Source organism: Nerophis lumbriciformis, linkage group LG21, assembly GCF_033978685.3.
Source record: "Nerophis lumbriciformis linkage group LG21, RoL_Nlum_v2.1, whole genome shotgun sequence".
Taxonomy (NCBI): Eukaryota; Metazoa; Chordata; class Actinopteri; order Syngnathiformes; family Syngnathidae; genus Nerophis; species Nerophis lumbriciformis.
In genome coordinates, this window is record NC_084568.2 from 16,989,836 (window position 1) to 17,011,491 (window position 21,656).

At 43.6% G+C, this 21,656-nt stretch overlaps 1 protein-coding gene across 6 annotated transcripts in view; it reads right to left on the reverse strand.

The window, feature by feature from the left end:
• The window catches only part of LOC133621019 (sodium bicarbonate cotransporter 3-like), a 91,247-nt gene extending 73,896 nt beyond the window's left edge, over positions 1–17,351 (reverse strand). For all 6 annotated transcript variants that reach the window (XM_061982791.1, XM_061982790.1, XM_061982789.1 and 3 more), the window contains exon 1: positions 17,181–17,351. In XM_061982791.1, coding sequence (XP_061838775.1) covers positions 17,181–17,222 — 42 coding nt within the window. In that variant the 5' untranslated portion in view covers positions 17,223–17,351. The remainder of the gene's footprint in view (positions 1–17,180) is intronic.
• Between the last annotated feature and the right edge of the window lie 4,305 nt (positions 17,352–21,656).

Genomic DNA, 21,656 nt, shown 5'->3' on the forward strand with positions numbered 1-21,656 from the left:
ATTCCTCGATGTCTTTGAGGCCACGGCGACATCGTGCAGGTGGCCAGAGGAGGAATGGGGCGCGAAGCTGCTGCCGCTCCTGGTGGGGGAGGCGCAGCGGGCGGCGGTGAGTCTCCCGGCGTCCGCCCGCATGCAGTATACAAACTTGCGCTGTGCCATACTAGATCGGGTGGGCAGCAGCCCCGAAGACCATCGCCGGAAGTTCCGGGCCATGACGTTGAGGCAAGGGGACCGGCCCTTCGTACTGGCATTTCAACTTAGAGACGCAGCAACCCGTTGGCTCCAGCCAAACGGACTCGACCCAAAAATGCTGGAGGCCATCGTCCTGGAGCGATTCGTGGAGGCAATCCCGGCCAGGACCTCCGCGTGGGTACGGTACCACAGCCCCCCGGACGTCAAAGCTGCGGTGAAGCTGGCGGAGGAACACCTGGCGGTACAACGGGAGACAACAACCACAACAGCCAAGGGACCCACCCCAGCACCCCGCCGACGACTCGCCGACGACTCGCCCCGCCCATTTTTCAATTATTAGGGATAGATTATACAGAGTGGGCCGTGACACTCAAACCGGGGAGGAACACACCCAGTTGTTGGTGCCAAAACACCGCCGGGAAATGGTTTTCCAGGCGGCGCATTTTAATCCCATGTCTGGCCACTTAGAGTATGATAAAACACTTAATCGGGTAATGGTCCGATTCTATTGGCCAGGCCTCCGGGCAGACGTGCGCCGTTGGTGCGCTGCTTGCCCGGACTGCCAGCTGGTGAACCCAGCGGCCACCCCAAAGGCGCCCTTGCGCCCATTACCGCTCATGGAGGTCCCGTTCGAAAGAATTGGGATGGACCTCATCGGACCATTCCACCCGAGCACACGGGGATACCGCTTTGTGTTAGTCCTGGTGGATTATGCAACGCGTTATCCCGAAGCAGTACCTTTGCGCTCCATCTCTGCCAAGAGTGTTGCGCAAGCGCTGTTTCAGGTCATCTCCCGAGTTGGAATCCCGAAAGAGATTCTGACTGACCAAGGCACGTCCTTTATGTCGCGCACGATAAAGGAACTCTACGGGTTACTGGGAATTAAAGCGATCCGCACCAGTGTATACCATCCGCAAACGGATGGGCTGGTGGAGAGATTAAATAAAACGCTGAAAACCATGATCCGTAAGTTTATGCACGAGGACAAACAGAATTGGGATAAATGGTTGGACCCCCTAATGTTTGCGATGCGGGAGGTACCCCAGGCCTCTGTTGGTTTTGCACCTTTTGAGTTGTTGTACGGCCGGAGGCCTCGCGGAGTGCTGGACGTCATTAAAGAAAGCTGGGAGGAGGGTCCAAGCTCCAGCAAAAATGAAATTCAATACGTCATGGACATGCGAGCAAAACTCCACAAGGTGGGGCACTTGTCACGTGAGAATTTGCTCCGTGCCCAAGAACGTCAGCGGCGCACGTATAACAGGGGGACCCAACTACGCAAATTCACACCGGGAGAAAAAGTACTTGTATTGCTTCCAACCTCAAACTCCAAATTACTTGCAAAGTGGCAGGGACCCTTTGAGGTCGCACGGCAAGTGGGTGATGTCGATTATGAGGTTCGGCGCTCGGACCGACGCGGAGACACTCAGATCTATCATTTGAACCTGCTGAAGGCATGGAAAGAGGCGGAGCCTGTTTCCATGGTGACAGTAGTGGGGGAGGAGGAGGAGTTGGGGCCGGAGGTCCCGCGCTCTGGCCCGACCCCCCGGCTGTCCTGTGACGACCAGCTCACATCAGCGCAGAGGGCGGATGTGGCTGAGTTACAGCGGCGCTTCTCTGATGTGTTCTCCTCGCGGCCCGGTCGCACGGATCTCATCTGACATCATATTGAGACCAGCCCGGGGGTTACGGTGCGGTCTCGGCCATATCGGCTTCCCGAACACAAGCGCAAAGTAGTTCGGGAGGAATTAAAAACTATGCTTGAGTTGGGGGTGATAGAAGAATCCCACAGCGCGTGGTGCAGTCCCATTGTTCTGGTTGGGAAGAAGGATGGGACTGTGCGGTTCTGTGTGGATTACCGCAGGGTGAATGAACAATCACGGTTTGACGCGTACCCAATGCCTCGGGTCGACGAGCTCCTGGATCGGCTAGGCACTGCTCAATTTTTCACGACACTGGATTTGACCAAGGGCTACTGGTAGATTCCCTTGTCACCAGAGTCCCGCGAAAAAACGGCCTTTTGCACTCCGGACGGTTTGTACCAATTTGTGACACTTCCGTTTGGCTTGTTTGGTGCGCCCGCCATGTTCCAGCGTCTCATGGACCGAGTGCTGCTCCCCCACGCTGCATACGCGGCTGCCTACCTGGATGATGTCATCATCCAGAGTAGCAGCTGGGAACAACACGTGCGGCGGGTGGGGGCAGTGCTAGAGTCCCTGAGGCGGGCAGGGCTCACCGCCAACCCGGCGAAGTGCGCGGTTGGCCGGAGGGAGGTACAGTATCTGGGGTACCACTTGGGAGGGGGGCAGGTACGGCCGCAGGTAGACAAAACAGCGGCAATCGCGGCCTGTCCACCCCCCAAGACAAAAAAAGAGGTGAGGCAGTTTTTGGGACTGGCGGGCTATTACCGGCGGTTCATTCCCCGGTTCGCGGACTTAACCGGCCCACTGACTGACCTCACCCGAAAGGGTGCTCCAGAACTGGTCCAGTGGACGGAGCAGTGCCAGCGGGGGTTTGAGAAGGTAAAAACAGCACTCTGCGAGGAGCCGGTGCTGCACATGCCTAATTTTGACATCCCTTTCTGTCTGCAGGCGGACGCGTCGGGCCGGGGACTGGGGGCGGTGCTGTCTCAGCGGGTGGGGGACGTCGACCGCCCCGTGCTGTATATCAGCCGGAAACTCTCGGACCGGGAGGCAAGGTACAGCACGGTGGAGAGGGAGTGCCTTGCCATCCGGTGGGCAGTCGGGGCCCTCCGCTACTACCTGTTGGGGCGTGCCTTCAGTCTCTGCTCAGACCACAAACCTCTCCAGTGGCTCCACCGCATGAAGGACGCCAACGCACGGATCACCCGGTGGTATCTGGCATTACAGCCCTATAACTTCCGGGTGGTCCACAGGCCGGGCGCGCAGATGGCCGTGGCTGATTTTCTCTCTCGGCCCGCTATAGGGGGTGGGGGAGAGTGAGCGTGGCCGGACGGCTGCCCGGCCTCAAATCTGGCGGTGGAGGCATGTGGAGAGGGGCGTGGTTCACGCGTTCCCTGCGGGCGGGGTGTGTGCGGAGGCCGGCCATGAAGCAGCAGACAGGTGAGTGGATGACTCAGCTGGAACGAGTTATCTAATCACCTGTTCCTTTATTAAGCAGCGTCGGAGACCATGAGGGGAGAGGGGACCTGGGAAGCAGCTGAAAAGCCACGGAAGAGAGCTGAAAAGCCACGGAAGAGTGCTGAAAAGCCGACAAGAGAGACATTGTGAGGAGGAGGAGAGCTGAAAAGCCGACAGAGACTTGTGTGAGAATATAATTAAAAGAATTGTAAAACGCCGACCCAAAGTGTTGTGTCCTTTCCTGTGGTCCCAGAACAACCCGAGACAGAGACATCTTCACAAAGGCATTTTTATTTCTAAATATTTTTTATCAGACTTTTTGTTAATGTGTCTGCAAAGATTCAACTCCACTGATATAACATACTAAAAACCTCTGCAGACAGACACTACGTGTTCAGATCATTTTTGAGTTTGTGGATAAAAAAACATTGTTTGTGAAATAATCATTAAACTTGTTTGATGTGTCGGTACATATTATTTTACAGTACCTTAAATTCAAACTGCACTTTAATGTCCTTTTATTCAATCAACGCTACAGTAGTTGGGTTTAAAAAAAAACTCCACAATCTGGGTCACCGCTTGCCGTTTGACAAACCACTGGTGAGAAACACTAATGGATGTTGTCTTCGTTGTGGCTTGTGCAGCCCTTTGAGACACTTGTTATTAAGGGCTACATAAATAAATGTTGATTGATTGATTGATAATGTATACAATTGATCAAAGAATACAAAAAATTAAATTACCATTTGAAAGTTTTGTTTAGAAAATTTTAACCTTAAATAAAAGTCTTATTGTTTTTAGTACACCAATTATACTTTGTTTGCTGCAGAATGTTTGTGATGACAAACAGAAAAACAAAATAACAGAGGAAAAAAATTGGTCCTATTTACCCCCACAAAACATACAGAAAAATAAGCAAAACCGTGGCCCTAAAACCAGGTAGGACCGTAGCATGGGTTGCCTGTACCGTTGCACCGCTAGTAAACACAATCATAGTTATGAACAAAATGACAGTTGTCAGCTGTTACTAAGGCTGCAGCTAACGATTATTTTTCTATCGATTAATCTATCGATTATTTTTTCGATTAATCGGTTAATCTATAGATTATTTTTTTCGATTAATCTATAGATTATTTTTCCTTTTACCGATTTTTTTTTTTAATTTAAAATGAAGATGAAAAAATAAATGTACGCCAGTTTTTTCAAAAGGCATGGCTTTTATTTACAAAAAAAAAAGTATGGCCACTCAGTCAACATAGACAACAACATGACAAAATATTCTGTAACAATGTAAACATTTAACAAAATTAAAAGTATCTTATTTGCTTTTAATGTGCAAATATAAAAGTAAACATCCAGTGCAAATCTTAATATTCTGCAATAGTATAAGCATTTCAAAAGTAAAAGTATTGCTTATTTTGCTTTAAAATGTGCAAAAATAAAGATAAACATCCAATTCAAAAAAGTGCAAAACGGAAATATTCTGTAACAGTGTAAACATTTCAACAAAAGTAAAAGTATTGCTTATTTGCTAAAATGTGCAAAAATAAAGATAAACATCCAATACAAAAAAGTGCAAAACGAAATATTCTGTAACAACAGTGTAAACATTTCAACAAAAGTAAAACTTTTGCTTATTTTGCTTAATAACACAACAATGATAGTATGATTAAAGTGAAAGTTAATTGTTCGTTTGTACATAGTATACGTAATTGTTAATGTTGTAAAAGGTATTTGCACAACTAATTAACGTTAGCGTTAAAGAGGAGCGCGTCTTTGTAAACACTGAACAGGCACGCCAAACGCTCCTCTCAGAGCGAAACGGTGCTTTAGTTTATGAATTTACAACGCAGATACAAATGACACATTCATGTTTTCGTGTAATGATGACAACGTATACTCACGCGGACGATTGACTAGTTGATGGTGATGGCAAGAACGCTGCCGTTGTGCTGCTATGATAGGCCATTTCCGCTCGACACAGTGTGCATACAACAACATTATTAGCAGAGGTGGGTAGAGTAGCCAGAAATTGTACTCAAGTAAGAGTACTGTTACTTTAGAGATTTATTACTCAAGTAAAAGTAAGGAGTAGTCACCCAAATATTTACTTGAGTAAAAGTAAAAAGTATGTTGTGAAAAAACTACTCAAGTACTGAGTAACATACACACACATATCATATATATATATATATATATATATATGTGTATATATATACACACACATATATATATATATATATATACATATATATATATATATATATATATATATATATATATATATATATATATATATATATATATATATAAAAAATATATATATATATATATATACATACATTGATATATACAGTATATAATTTATATTTATTTATTTTGCCGGTTTTGTTTACATGTTAAAGGTGTTTTAATAATTATACATGCATGTTTAACATATAGATTCCTTTCTTTCATGAAGACAAGAATATAAGTTGGTGTATTACCTGATTCTGATGACTTGCATTGATTGTAATCAGGAAGCAGTGCTGGTAACATCCACGTTTTCAAATGGAGGAGAAAAAAAGTTCCTCCTTTCTGTCTAATACCACATGAAAGTGGTTGTTATTTGGCATCTTATTTGTCCACCTTCCATATTCGTTTTTATACCCTTTACAAGAAATACATTGGCGGCAAACTCCGTAGCTTGCTAGCTTGTTTGCGCTGGCTTTCGGAGACTCTTATTTTGAAAGCGCAGGCGCGATGGAGCGGGACTTTTATTGTGAAGACAGGAACTATGCAGTCAGTCTTTACGGTTGAAATAAAAAAAGGGTCTTTTTTCCTTCACACTTTTGATTGATTGATTGGAACTTTTATTAGTAGATTGCACAGTACAGTACATATTCCGTACAATTGACCACTAAATGGTAACACCCGAAGTTAGCTCGGAGCCAGTCAGGTCATGTGACCCCTGGCTCTGTTTGATTGGTCCAACGTCACCAGTGACTGCATCTGATTGGTGGAACGAAGTGAAACGTCACCAGTAAGGCAGGCACTTTGAAGGTCTGTCTGACAGACCAAAACAAACAAAGCGTGCATTAACAGATCGATAAAAATTAGTAGCGAGTAGCGAGCTGAATGTAGATAAAAGTAGCGGAGTAAAAGTAGCGGAGTAAAAGTAGCGTTTCTTCTTAGGCCGTTTATTGAAATACTCCCACACTTTTGACGACTTTTGGCGTGCTTTTTTCCCCTCGCTCGCACCGCTCGCATCGTCTGCTTTGCGCTCCGCCATGACGGTAGTGTGACGTAAATATGCGACGCGTCGACGAACAAAAACGACCTCGACGTATTTACGTAGACGACTACGTCGACGCGTCGTTTCAGCCCCAGCTGTTACCATATGGTATTACCTCGATCAAACATGACGGAAATGTCTGTTAAGAGATACTGCAGTAGTAAATGGAAGGGATGCAACAGTACTCTGTATGATCTTACACGGGTCAATGTCTTTAATTAAAAAAAATAATAATAATAATATTGAGACCAGATTATATGAAAATGTTAATTGTTTTTTGCCATATCGCCCAGCCCTAGGATCAAAGTGGGTAAAGTGTTTTGCCCAAGGACATCCCAACAGTGACTAGGACAGCGAAAGCTGGATTTTTGGATAAAAAACAACCTGTATCTGAAACATGGTCGAAGGTGCTTCCCATTAGACAATGTTCAATTGAAGATATAAATTGTTTTGACATTTTTGAGGCATCACACGGGTGTTTCCTCTGCAACATTAAACCCAGTGACTTCCACGGCTGGGGGAATACGTAGGAAGTGATCTAATGGGCCATTTTTATTGAGCAACAAAGAGTCATGTTTCCTCACCAGTAAGCGCATGCTCATACATGCACAAATAAGTACGTAGAATCATAGACTGTCACACATAAACATAGCAGTGGGCAACCCTACACTAGCACTTAGATCCAGTCAAGCACTTTAAACTTAGCACTGCAACCAGTTTCTTTTTAGGATTAGTTCACAGCGCGTGTTTGACAGGCACGATCCCATCTGTCACTTAGGTTAAACTACTTGGACAGGTCACAAGGTTCAAGAAGGATTCGGTTAGTCCAAGTCTTGTATAAATCCTTCCATGTTCACTGTAAGTGTATCATTTCTATTTTGTGGTTACAAACTTCATTACAAATCAACATTTCCAACAAGTCGGCAGGCATAAATGGAGTGCGTAGTTTTCTGGAGAGGGGTACTGCGTTTCTCTACTTCTGACAACACAGAGAGCACTAGTGCACTGTAATTTAAGACTTCAAAGATTGTTTGTTTTTCAATATTTTCATACATGCAATGTAATCAGTATAACAATTCTCGCTCACCATGGAGCAAATTACAACAACCTGATGAGAACCAATTAAATCAGCAAATAATGTCCATGAATAAAGTAAAACTCTGTTCATTCATCCATCCATTTTCGACCGCTTATCCCTCTTTGGGTCCCAGGGGGGTTGGAGCCGAGTGCAGCTGGGAAACTCCATACATCCTATTCACCAATCCAATCAATGATGTCATAAATGAGCTGTTGGACACAGCTTTACTGTAAGATGGATTTAAAAACAATACGACAACTACGTGTGTCCTACAATTTAACACTGTTTACATGTGCATCAAACGCAGCATGCACTTTCTTGTTTTCAACCAATCACATATCACCACAACAAGTCATTGCCGACTTAGTAATTTGGAAATACCAACATGAACACCACCACTGACCAATAATTGTCACTGAACATAATCCAGTCAGTTAGTTACTTTATCTTGTGATCAAGTGTTTTGGTGGTTCTGTCATGAGCAGTTAAATAAAAACATTTATTTCAAGTCATGCAACTTTTTAATTCACTCTAACAAATAGTCTCAACCTATGGAAATACAGGTAGTCCTCATGCTTTATTTATGGGCTATGCAGGCCACATACTGTTTTTATGACTGTACCAGAAAAAAAGTATGTGCTAAATGAGTGCGGCGAAAGAATAAGTGGGCAGAATATTGCGTAGTCGTGCATCACTAAACTCAGGAAGGACAACATGGCGTCTGTCTGTAGTCTCTTTGGAGGTGTCATTTTACTGTATTTTTCATTGACAAACTGTTTGGCGGAGCGCTTGGAAACAGCATTTGCGAGTATAGGCAAGAGAAAAACAGTGCCTCGATTCTTCCTTACATCTTGCTTATAGAGTGACAAATAATCTATGAAGTCTTTGAAGGCTTTTAAGTCACTTTTGGGTTTTTTTGTGAACCATGTTTCACTTCATGTCTCTCAAGCACATGGTGAACTCCTCTGATAGAAGTGCATTAGTGAAAAAGAAAGTGAAGAGTGCTGTGAAATTAGACAAGGAAGGGAAGAAATGCCAACCAACATTGGCTGCATGCCTGGTCCAAGCCATTCAAATGCTGCAACCATCATCAAGGATAAAGATGGTATTATGAACATGTGTAAAGATTAGTTCCTAAGAAATGGACAGAGATAAGTAGCAGCATAGTGGTGTCATTATTGAGACGTCCCCCTCCCAAAAAGCCTTGTATTACGTTTTCATTGACTTACTCTTTTAGAATTGTATTACATTTAATTTTGCCTTTCAGTCCTTATCATAACCCTTGCATTTTAATCTGGGGTAGGGCTGCAGCAAATGATTTTAGTAATCAAGTATTCTATCTATTGGTTTGTTTGATTAATCGAGAAATTAGATAACACACTTTATATTCTCTGTTTACTTTAGGGAAAATAGTTATATTAACAATTATTTTCTGCTAGCCATAACCTTCATAGTCTTATTCTAATAAATGCAAATCATCAACATTGAAATTGCACTTTTAAAATGTGTGTAAAACTATCCATCCTGTGTTCTATCGAAATGAGCCCGCTTTGTCGAAAAAAGCTACCAGCTGTGTCATTGATTTACACTGCTGGCGCATCAAAAATTGATAGCTTAAGTTTTGAAATGCCGATTTATGTTTCAAATAACAATAAAATAATCACTTACTTGTAGCAACAGTGACAAGTCAACACCCCATCTGCAAGAGGTAGCTAATTTTAACAGATCAACTTACTTTGTTTACACTTTATCGAACTGCGCAATACAAGTTACGTCGCAGCCTAATTGGGGCAAAATGGGGGCCGATGCACCTTTATACTAGAGTCTGATAAAAAAATCACATTTTACTTGCAGTGTAAACAGTCAGCTGAAAAATCGGATTTAAAAAAAAACTGATTTTTGTGTATATGTAGTCTATAGGCTATATTATGTGAAAATAAATCAGATATTTATGCAATGCGTCCTCAATATAAACGCTCCATGGCTCAGGTCGCATTCATCCAACCGGAACGTCATCAAAGAGCGATAACCGCAATACTTAATTGCCAAAATAAACGCTTACAAAATTATAAGTTGGCAAATGAGCAGAAAGTAGGCAAACAATATGTTTTAGGAACTCACGTAGAAGTTCCACTCCTCCTGTCTCTGACTGCTTGCCCGCAGACACGCTTTTCAACCAGACATCGAAGCAAAGTATTCCGTAAAACTGCCAGAACCAAGATACTTGTCCCTCTTTTTTCTTAAACGCGCAATAATTTGCTTCAGAAAATCCTAGAAATTGCCACAAATGTGCCAGTACTGAGACCGACTCGAGTGAAGCTATGTTTACATCCGTAAACACTGCAGTGCATGCAACGTTATCCATCCATCCATCCATCTTCTTCCGCTTATCCGAGGTCGGGTCGCGGGGGCAGCAGCCTAAGCAGGGAAGCCCAGACTTCCCTCTCCCCAGCCACTTCGTCCAGCTCTTCCCGGGGGATCCCGAGGCGTTCCCAGGCCAGCCGGGAGACATAGTCTTCCCAGCGTGTCCTGGGTCTTCCCCGTGGCCTCCTACCGGTCGGACGTGCCCTAAACACCTCCCGAGGGAGGCGATCGGGTGGCATCCTGACCAGATGCCCGAACCACCTCATCTGGCTCCTCTCGATGTGGAGGAGCAGCGGCTTTACTTTGAGCTCCCCCCGGATGACAGAGCTTCTCACCCTATCTCTAAGGGAGAGCCCTGCCACCCGGCGGAGGAAACTCATTTCGGCCGCTTGTACCCGTGATCTTGTCCTTTCGGTCATAACCCAAAGCTCATGACCATAGGTGAGGATGGGAACGTAGATCGACCGGTAAATTGAGAGCTTTGCCTTCCGGCTCAGCTCCTTCTTCACCACAACGGATCGATACAGCGTCCGCATTACTGAAGATGCCGCACCGATCCGCCTGTCGATCTCACGATCCACTCTTCCCTCACTCGTGAACAAGACTCCGAGGTACTTGAACTCCTCCACTTGGGTCAGGGTCTCCTCCCCAACCCGAAGATGGCATTCCACCCTTTTCCGGGCGAGAACCATGGACTCGGACTTGGAGGTGCTGATTCTCATCCCAGTCGCTTCACACTCGGCTGCGAACCGATCCAGCGAGAGCTGAAGATCCTGGCCAGATGAAGCCATCAGGACCACATCATCTGCAAAAAGCAGAGACCTAATCCTGCAGCCACCAAACCAGATCCCCTCAATGCCTTGACTGCGCCTAGAAATTCTGTCCATAAAAGTTATGAACAGAATCGGTGACAAAGGGCAGCCTTGGCGGAGTCCAACCCTCACTGGAAACGTGTCCGACTTACTGCCGGCAATGCGGACCAAGCTCTGACACTGATCATACAGGGAGCGGACCGCCAAAATCAGACAGTCCGATACCCCATACTCTCTGAGCACTCCCCACAGGACTTCCCGAGGGACACGGTCGAATGCCTTCTCCGAGTCCACAAAACACATGTAGACTGGTTGGGCAAACTCCCATGCACCCTCAAGGACCCTGCCGAGAGTATAGAGCTGGTCCACAGTTCCACGACCAGGACGAAAACCACACTGTTCCTCCTGAATCCGAGGTTCAACTATCCGGCGTAGCCTCCTCTCCAGTACACCTGAATAGACCTTACCGGGAAGGCTGAGGAGTGTGATCCCACGATAGTTAGAACATACCCTCCGGTTCCCCTTCTTAAAGAGAGGAACCACCACCCCGGTCTGCCAATCCAGAGGTACCGCCCCCGATGTCCACGCGATGCTGCAGAGTCTTGTCAACCAAGACAGCCCCACAGCATCCAGAGCCTTAAGGAACTCCGGGCGGATCTCATCCACCCCCGGGGCCTTGCCACCGAGGAGCTTTTTAACTACCTCAGCAACCTCAGCCCCAGAAATAGAAGAGCCCACCACAGATTCCCCAGGCACTACTTCCTCATAGGAAGACGTGTTGTTGGGATTGAGGAGGTCTTCGAAGTATTCCCTCCACCGATCCACAACATCCGCAGTCGAGGTCAGCAGAACACCATCCTCACCATACACGGTGTTGATAGTGCACTGCTTCCCCTTCCTGAGGCGGCGGATGGTGGTCCAGAATCGCTTCGAAGCCGTCCGGAAGTCGTTTTTCATGGCCTCCCCGAACTCCTCCCATGTCCGAGTTTTTGCCTTCGCAACCGCTGAAGCCGCACACCGCTTGGCCTGTCGGTACCTGTCCGCTGCCTCAGGAGTCCTATGAGCCAAAAGAACCCGATAGGACTCCTTCTTCAGCTTGACGGCATCCCTCACCGCCGGTGTCCACCAACGGGTTCTAGGATTACCGCCACGACAGGCACCAACTACCTTGCGGCCACAGCTCCAATCAGCTGCCTCGACAATAGAGGCGCGGAACATGGTCCACTCGGACTCAATGTCCAGCACCTCCCTCGTGACATGTTCAAAGTTCTTCCGGAGGTGGGAATTGAAACTCTCTCTGACAGGAGACTCTGCCAGATGTTCCCAGCAAACCCTCACAATGCGTTTGGGCCTGCCAGGTCTGTCCGGCATCCGCCCCCACCATCGCAGCCAACTCACCACCAGGTGGTGATCGGTTGAAAGCTCCGCCACTATCTTCACCCGAGTGTCCAAAACATGAGGCCGCAAATCCGATGACACAACTACAAAGTCGATCATGGAACTGCGGCCTAGGGCGTCCTGGTGCCAAGTGCACATATGGACACCCTTATGTTCGAACATGGTGTTCATTATGGACAATCTGTGACGGGCACAAAAGTCCAATAACAGAACACCACTCGGGTTCAGATCCGGGCGGCCATTCTTCCCAATCACGCCTCTCCAGGTTTCACTGTCGCTGCCAACATGAGCATTGAAGTCCCCCAGTAGAACGAGGGAATCACCCCGGGGAGCACTCTCAAGTACTCCCTCGAGCGAATCCAAAAAGGGTGGGTACTCTGAGCTGCGGTTTGGCGCGTAAGCGCAAACCACAGTCAGGACCCGTCCCCCCCACCCGAAGGCGGAGGGAAACTACCCTCTCGTCCACCGGGTTGAACTCCAACGTGCAGGCTCTGAGCCGGGGGGCAACAAGAATTGCCACCCCAGCCCGTCGCCTCTCATTGCCGGCAACGGCCAGAGTGGAAGAGAGTCCAGCCCCTCTCGAGAGAACTGGTTCCAGAGCCCTTGCTGTGCGTCGAAGTGAGTCCGACTATATCTAGCCGGAACTTCTCAACCTCGCGCACTAGCTCAGGCTCCTTCCCCCCCCAGCGAGGTGACGTTCCACGTCCCAAGAGCTAGCTTCTGTAGCCGAGGATCGGACCGCCAAGTGCCCTGCCGTCGGCTTCCGCCCAGCTCACAATGCACCCGACCTCTATGGTCCCTGCTATGGGTGGTGAGCCCATTGGAGGGGGGACCCACGTTGCCTCTTCGGGCTGTGCCCGGCCGGACCCCATGGGGACAGGCCCGGCCACCAGGCGCTCGCCATCGTGCCCCACCTCCGGGCCTGGCTCCAGAGGGGGGCCCCGGTGACCCGCGTCCGGGCGAGGGAAATCTGGGTCCTTTGTTTTTATTCGTCATGGAGGTCTTCGAGCTGCTCTTTGTCTGATCCCTCACCTAGGACCAGTTTGTCTTGGGAGACCCTACCACCCTACCAATGGGGCATAAAGCCCCCGGACAACATAGCTCCTAGGATCATTGGGACACGCAAACTCCTCTACCACGGTAAGGTGGCAGCTCAGAGAGGAGCATGCAACGTTATATAAAATGATAATAAAATAATAATAATAATAATAAAAATGGGACCCATTACCTCCCTGCTTGGCACTCAGCATCAAGGGGTTGGAATTGGGGGTTAAATCACCAAAATGATTCCCGAGCACGGCCACCGCTGCTGCTCACTACTCCCCTCACCTCCCAGGGGCTGGAACAAGGGGATGGGTCAAATGCAGAGGGTAATTTCACCACACCTAGTGTGTGTGTGGGACTATCAGTGGTACTTTAACTTTAACGTTATGTCCACATATAGGTCAGGTTGCATTCACATTAGAAATCACTTTTTTTATTTTTTTATTTTTTTTATGTGGACGGCCACATAAAAATATCGGATTTGAACAAAAAATCCGAAATGGACATTCGACCCTGCCGTGTAAAGGTAGCCTATGTCCGCATATTTAAGGTTCTGGTCACTCCATGTGGTCTGGATTTGATCGATTTTCTTAGTTACACTCTAAACGATTATTCGAAGCAACAGAATATGAATCAAAACTTTTTTTCAAATTTAATTAATCAGTTAATCATTGCAGAAATGTCCCAGAAATGTTGATATGATGCTGCAAAATGTAAACTATAAAATGTATTTATTTTTTGGTTAACGTTTTAGCCCTGTTTCAGCCTTGTCGTATAGGAAAATCCTCAGTATCATGTGCCATGTATTCATATGTGTACAGCTCTGATAATGGGTACATTCGCACCCACCTGCACAAATGTACTTCAAAATGTAACAATCAAAATAAATATGACTTTTTTTTTGTTTACTAGGGCATGCATATATAATATGCATTAGTTTGACCATTTAAAATCAACGATAATAAAAAGGAGATGCTTGGAAATAGCATACAAATGACCCAAAAACTTGGAAAAACGCGATTCATAGCGTTACTTTTTGGTGCAACCATCATGAGCGTTCTGTTCAGGTATATTTCTTTTATATTTTTGATAAATCATCATAAATAGGTATTGATCAATCTTTAAGCTGTGTGTATTTGATTTCAGTTTGCTTTTGACATCTTATTTAGAATTGTAGTTGAAACTTTTACAACCTTGTGTTGCGCTCATAATGGCGTAACCAAACTAGATTATTTTGAATATTTATTCCCTTTTTTACATTTAGTATATTTAAAAACTACTGTGTTTTATGCTTTTTTCTTTTTGGAACATGTACTATGCATATAATACAATAAAGTCCCATATAAAATTATGTTTCTAGCAATACTTGAATTTTGCCTTTGAAAGTAACACTCCAATGTCCATTAGTGGAGCTGTACACATACCAAAATGATTCCCGAGCGCGGCCACCGCTGCTGCTCACTGCTCCCCTCACCTCCCAGGGGGTGGAACAAGGGGATGGGTCAAATGCAGAGGTTAATTTCACCTCACCTAGTGTGTGTGTGTGTGTGTGAGTGACGATCAGTGGTACTTTAAATATCGTATTGTGAGTAGGGATGATACTCGAAACCGATTTTCCCGGTTGTTCGATATGAAAAGAACAGAGTCCTCGAAATCGAATCCCTTTTTGAGAACCGGTACCCGTTATCGAGACCACTATAGTAAAGAAAAAGAGTTGGTTCTTTATTCGAATTCCTCGGAACGAATCCCGTCCCGACCAGAAATGCTCCGTGTGACATCACAAGAAATGACGTCACGTAGCTCAGTCATTAGGCGCAGATAGCGAAAGCAGGAAAAAAATGGACCGGAAAAATCGCTCCAAGGTGTAATAAAGTTCAAAACAAAAGGTATAATCCAATGAATAACTTTACTGAGAGATTTGAGCAGGGTACAAACACATGACGAAAACTTTTACGACCAACCGGAAACATAGCAACCAGGCTAGCAACGCACCTCCTTTACGGCAGCTGTCACAACGTTCTTAAAGCAACCGCAGCACATACATATATATACAACATATATCTCCCTTTTTTAACTTTTGTTTTTCTTTCCTTGTAAACAAAACAAAATCACACTGTATATGTGTTGTCTGTCTAATTATAAATAATGCAGACGAGGCGTGTTGGCTGAGTTCTTGACGTTTACTTTCACAGCGTGTTTATAACCTCATTCTTAGCTGCCGGGGTGACGACATGCAACAACACTTTTCGGGGCTACCGCGCATGCTCGTCACTCCCGTTGCATGCTGGGTAGTGTAGCTGTTATATTCCCTAGCTCATAACATCTTTCCCCCGAAAATAAATAATGTCAACTCAATAAAGTGTATTTCTTTTTTTAGCTTTAACTTTTCATTTTTTTAGCATTGTAACCACATTTGCAAACACGTTTTCTCTTCATAGAATTTTCTTTCAATAAAGAAATAGAGTGCAAAAATGTCAAAGCATCATAACAAACAGTTATGTCAAATAGCAGCAGAGTTGCACTTTTTGGAGAGCTGAATTATTTTCAGTTTTGTGCCCAAGGGACTGATTTTATTTATCCATTCATCCATCCATTTTCTACCGCTTATTCCCTTTTGGGGTCGCGGGGGGCGCTGGAGCCTATCTCAGCTACAATCGGGCGGAAGGCGGGGTACACCCTGGACAAGTCGCCACCTCATCGCAGGGCCAACACAGATAGACAGACAACATTCACACTCACATTCACACACTAGGGCCAATTTAATGTTGCCAATCAACCTATCCCCAGGTGCATGTCTTTGGAGGTGGGAGGAAGCCGGAGTACCCGGAGGGAACCCACGCAGTCACGGGGAGAAAATGCAAACTCCACACAGAAAGATCCCGAGCCCGGGATTGAACCCAAGACTACTCAGGACCTTCGTATTGTGAGGCAGATGCACTAACCCCTCTGCCACCGTGCTGCCCTGATTTTATTTAACACTATATTATTATTTATACACCTATAGTGATCACAGAGACAGGTTGTTTTTGTGTTACTGTATATATTTGTTTTTCTGAAAAATCCCACTTAATATAATTTGGGTAACAACAGTCAATATTTATTTATTTTAATTTTATTTTTTAGGGGGGGGGGGTAACAGTCAATATTTATTTATTTATTAGATTTTTTTTCTTATATAATAAAAGTGAGCTTTTGTTAAACCAAATATTGTGTGTTTTTTTCCATATACAACAACCTATCTGGACTCGATAAGAGAATCAATAAGGAATCGGTTCGATAAGAGGATTCATTAGGCTCGAACTCGATAATTTATTATCAAATATCATCCCTAATTGTGAGGCCCTGAGATTCTTAGCCCGGTAACTACAGAAGTTCTTTAAATAGACGTATTTCACCGTCACGTGATCAGTGTGGTTAACGGTTTATTTCAACTCGCTAATTGGCTCTCAAAATCGAGTAAAGTAAACGGAGAAAAAAAAAAAAAAAGCGGAAATACTGTACTTTAAACACCATGTGCTTTTGTAGCATAGAATGAACAAAGTAATTATTCCAAGTTTGACATCTTCAAATGACTTTCGCAAACATTAACTCGCTTATTTAAACTAAACCACGTCGTTCTCGGCTAGCCCTTAGCTAGCAAGTAACATTTTACTCCCAAATAGCAACAATACCACGCCGGGGGGGTGGAATAAAAACAGAACACGTGTTTCTAAAAAAAAACTTTTTCGCTACTAGAGCAGCGCTAACAACGTATTAAACCATGCCACGCGTCAGGGGAAGAAAGCCGGCTAACAATGCGGAGAAACATGGTTGAATTTGATGGAAAAGCATCTCTTTAACCAGCTGCCGGGCAAACACAAGGCACAGGCGGACAAAGAAGTGGACAGACGTGGCCGTAAGTTAACGGCGTGGGTACGTACGGTTCTCAAGAAGGGTCGCGTTTGTTCCGATGATTCATCCATCTCACTCCCAGCCGAACTTTTTTTGGGTCAGCGTTGAGTTTTATGCCGGTAATGTAGCGAAGAGGAAACCGGGGTTGACACTTGAGTGAACTGAGGACTGGCTGTGCGTTTCTGGTGACGTAGTAAGGCCACGCCTCTAAAATGACTGCCAGTGGTTGATTGCCAATAGGATTTCACCATTCAGACTTTTAACCAACCAAACCTTGACACGTCATCGTGAGGTTAGACTTTGGGTACCGACCGGACGTCAAAGCGGGCTTTTTGTGTTCTTGGATGCTTAACTAACATCCTGTCATTTCTATCAAGTATATCCAAAAAAGCTTTAAATTAATTCAATTTTAAGTAGATAATGTGTGTCCACGAGAAGGCAATATATATTGATGGTTTCAATTACGACTCAATGGTACAAAACCCAAAAACAGGGAAGTTGGTACATTGTGTAAATCGTAAATAAAAACAGAATACAATGATTTGCAAATCATTTTCAACCTATATTGAATTGAATAGACTGCAAAGACAATATACTTAACGTTCGAACGGGTAAACTTTGTTATTTTTTGCGAATATTAGCTCATTTGGGATTTGATGCCTGCAACATGTTTCAAAAAAGCTGGCTCAAGTGGCAAAAAAGACTGAGAAAGTTGAGGAATGCTCATCAAACACTTATTTGGAACATCCCACAGTTGAACAGGCTAATTGGGAACAGGTGGGTGCCATTTGATTGGGTATAAAAGCAGCTTCCATGAAATGCTCATTATACATCCATTATAAAGCATGATGGGAAACATGCAAAACACTCTCCACACTCATCCATGTTTGGCACATTTTAGCTGCTTGATATATCTGATTGATTACAACACTTTAAGAAGGTCGTCCTGGAAGTAAACAAGGTAGAAGTCAAACTATCACATACTTTTATAATCCAATAATATTAAGTATTTATCCATTTTATTACAAAACACAAACCCAGTGAAGTTGGCACGTTGTGTAAATCGTAACTAAAAGCAGAATACAATGATTTGCAAATCCTTTTCAACCTATATTCAATTGAATACACTGCAAAGACAAGATACTTAACGTTCAAACTGGTAAACTTCGTTATTTTTTGCGAATATTAGCTCATTTGGAATTTGATGCCTGCAACATGTTTCAAAAAAGCTTGCTCAAGTGGCAAAAAAGACTGAGAAAGTTGAGGAATGCTCATCAAACACTTATTTGGAACATCCCACAGGTGAACAGGCTAATTGGCAACAGGTGGGTGCCATGATTGGGTTTAAAAGCAGCTTCCATAAAATGCTCATTTACATCCATTACAAAGCATGATGGGAAACATGCAAAACACTCTCCACACTCATCCATGTTTGGCGCATTTTAGCTGCTTGATATATCTGATTGATTACAACACTTTAAGTAGGTCGTCCTGGAAGTAAACAAGGTAGAAGTCAAACTTTCACATACTTTTATAATCCAATAATATTAATTATTTATCCATTTTATTACAAAACACAAACCCAGTGAAGTTGGCACGTTGTGTAAATCGTAACCAAAAGCAGAATACAATGATTTGCAAATCCTTTTCAACCTATATTCAATTGAATACACTGCAAAGACAAGATACTTAACGTTCGAACTGGTAAACTTTGTTATTTTTTGCGAATATTAGCTCATTTGGGATTTGATGCCTGCAACATGTTTCAAAAAAGCTGGCTCAAGTGGCAAAAAAGACTGAGAAAGTCGAGGAATGCTCATCAAACACTTATTTGGAACATCCCACAGGTGAACAGGCTAATTGGGAACAGGTGGGTGCCATTTGATTGGGTATAAAAGCAGCTTCCATGAAATGCTCATTATACACCCATTATAAAGCATGATGGGAAACATGCAAAACACTCTCCACACTCATCCATGTTTGGCGCATTTTAGCTGCTTGATATATCTGATTGATTACAACACTTTAAGAAGGTCGTCCTGGAAGTAAACAAGGTAGAAGTCAAACTTTCACATACTTTTATAATCCAATAATATTAATTATTTATCCATTTTATTACAAAACACAAACCCAGTGAAGTTGGCACGTTGTGTAAATCGTAACTAAAAGCAGAATACAATGATTTGCAAATCCTTTTCAACCTATATTCAATTGAATACACTGCAAAGACAAGATACTTAACGTTCAAACTGGTAAACTTCGTTATTTTTTGCGAATATTAGCTCATTTGGAATTTGATGCCTGCAACATGTTTCAAAAAAGCTGGCTCAAGTGGCAAAAAAGACTGAGAAAGTTGAGGAATGCTCATCAAACACTTATTTGGAACATCCCACAGGTAAACAGGCTAATTGGGAACAGGTGGGTGCCATGATTGGGTATAAAAGCAGCTTCCATGAAATGCTCATTATACATCCATTATAAAGCATGATGGGAAACATGCAAAACACTCTCCACACTCATCCATGTTTGGCGCATTTTAGCTGCTTGATATACTGTATCTGATTGATTACAACACTTTAAGAAGGTCGTCCCGGACGTAAACAAGGTAGAAGTCAAATTTTCACATACTTTTAATATCCAATGATATTAATTATTTATCCATTATATTACAAAACACAAAACCAGTGAAATTGGCACGTTGTGTAAATCGTAACTAAAAGCAGAATACAATGATTTGCAAATCCTTTTCAACCTATATTCAATTGAATACACTGCAAAGACAAGATACTTAACGTTCAAACTGGTAAACTTCGTTATTTTTTGCGAATATTAGCTCATTTGGAATTTGATGCCTGCAACATGTTTCAAAAAAGCTGGCTCAAGTGGCAAAAAAGACTGAGAAAGTTGAGGAATGCTCATCAAACACTTATTTGGAACATCCCACAGGTAAACAGGCTAATTGGGAACAGGTGGGTGCCATGATTGGGTATAAAAGCAGCTTCCATGAAATGCTCATTATACATCCATTATAAAGCATGATGGGAAACATGCAAAACACTCTCCACACTCATCCATGTTTGGCGCATTTTAGCTGCTTGATATACTGTATCTGATTGATTACAACACTTTAAGAAGGTCGTCCCGGACGTAAACAAGGTAGAAGTCAAATTTTCACATACTTTTAATATCCAATGATATTAATTATTTATCCATTATATTACAAAACACAAAACCAGTGAAATTGGCACGTTGTGTAAATCGTAACTAAAAGCAGAATACAATGATTTGCAAATCCTTTTCAACCTATATTCAATTGAATAGACTGCAAAGACAAGATACTTAACGTTCAAACTGGTAAACTTTGTTATTTTTTGCGAATATTAGCTCATTTGGGATTTGATGCCTGCAACATGTTTCAAAAAAGCTGGCACAAGTGGCAAAAAAGACTGAGAAGGTTGAGGAATGCTCATCAAACACTTATTTGGAACATCCCACAGGTGAACAGGGCTAATTGGCAACAGGTGGGTGCCATGATTGAGTATAAAAGCAGCTTCCATGAAATGCTCATTATACACCCATTATAAAGCATGATGGGAAACATGCAAAACACTCTCCACACTCATCCATGTTTGGCGCATTTTAGCTGCTTGATATATCTGATTGATTACAACACTTTAAGAAGGTCGTCCTGGAAGTAAACAAGGTAGAAGTCAAACTTTCACATACTTTTATAATCCAATAATATTAATTATTTATCCATTTTATTACAAAACACAAACCCAGTGAAGTTGGCATGTTGTGTAAATCGTAACTAAAAGCAGAATACAATGATTTGCAAATCCTTTTCAACCTATATTCAATTGAATAGACTGCAAAGACAAGATACTTAACGTTCAAACTGGTAAACTTTGTTATTTTTTGCGAATATTAGCTCATTTGGGATTTGATGCCTGCAACATGTTTCAAAAAAGCTGGCTCAAGTGGCAAAAAAGACTGAGAAAGTTGAGGAATGCTCATCAAACACTTATTTGGAACATCCCACAGGTGAACAGGCTAATTGGGAACAGGTGGGTGCCATTTGATTGGGTATAAAAGCAGCTTCCATGAAATGCTCATTATACATCCATTATAAAGCATGATGGGAAACATGCAAAACACTCTTCACACTCATCCATGTTTGGCGCATTTTAGCTGCTTGATATATCTGATTGATTACAACACTTTAAGAAGGTCGTCCTGGAAGTAAACAAGGTAGAAGTCAAACTTTCACATACTTTTATAATCCAATAATATTAATTATTTATCCATTTTATTACAAAACACAACCCAGTGAAGTTGGCACGTTGTGTAAATCGTAACTAAAAGCAGAATACAATGATTTGCAAATCCTTTTCAACCTATATTCAATTGAATACACTGCAAAGACAAGATACTTAACGTTCGAACGGGTAAACTTCGTTATTTTTTGCGAATATTGGGATTTGATGCCTGCAACATGTTTCAAA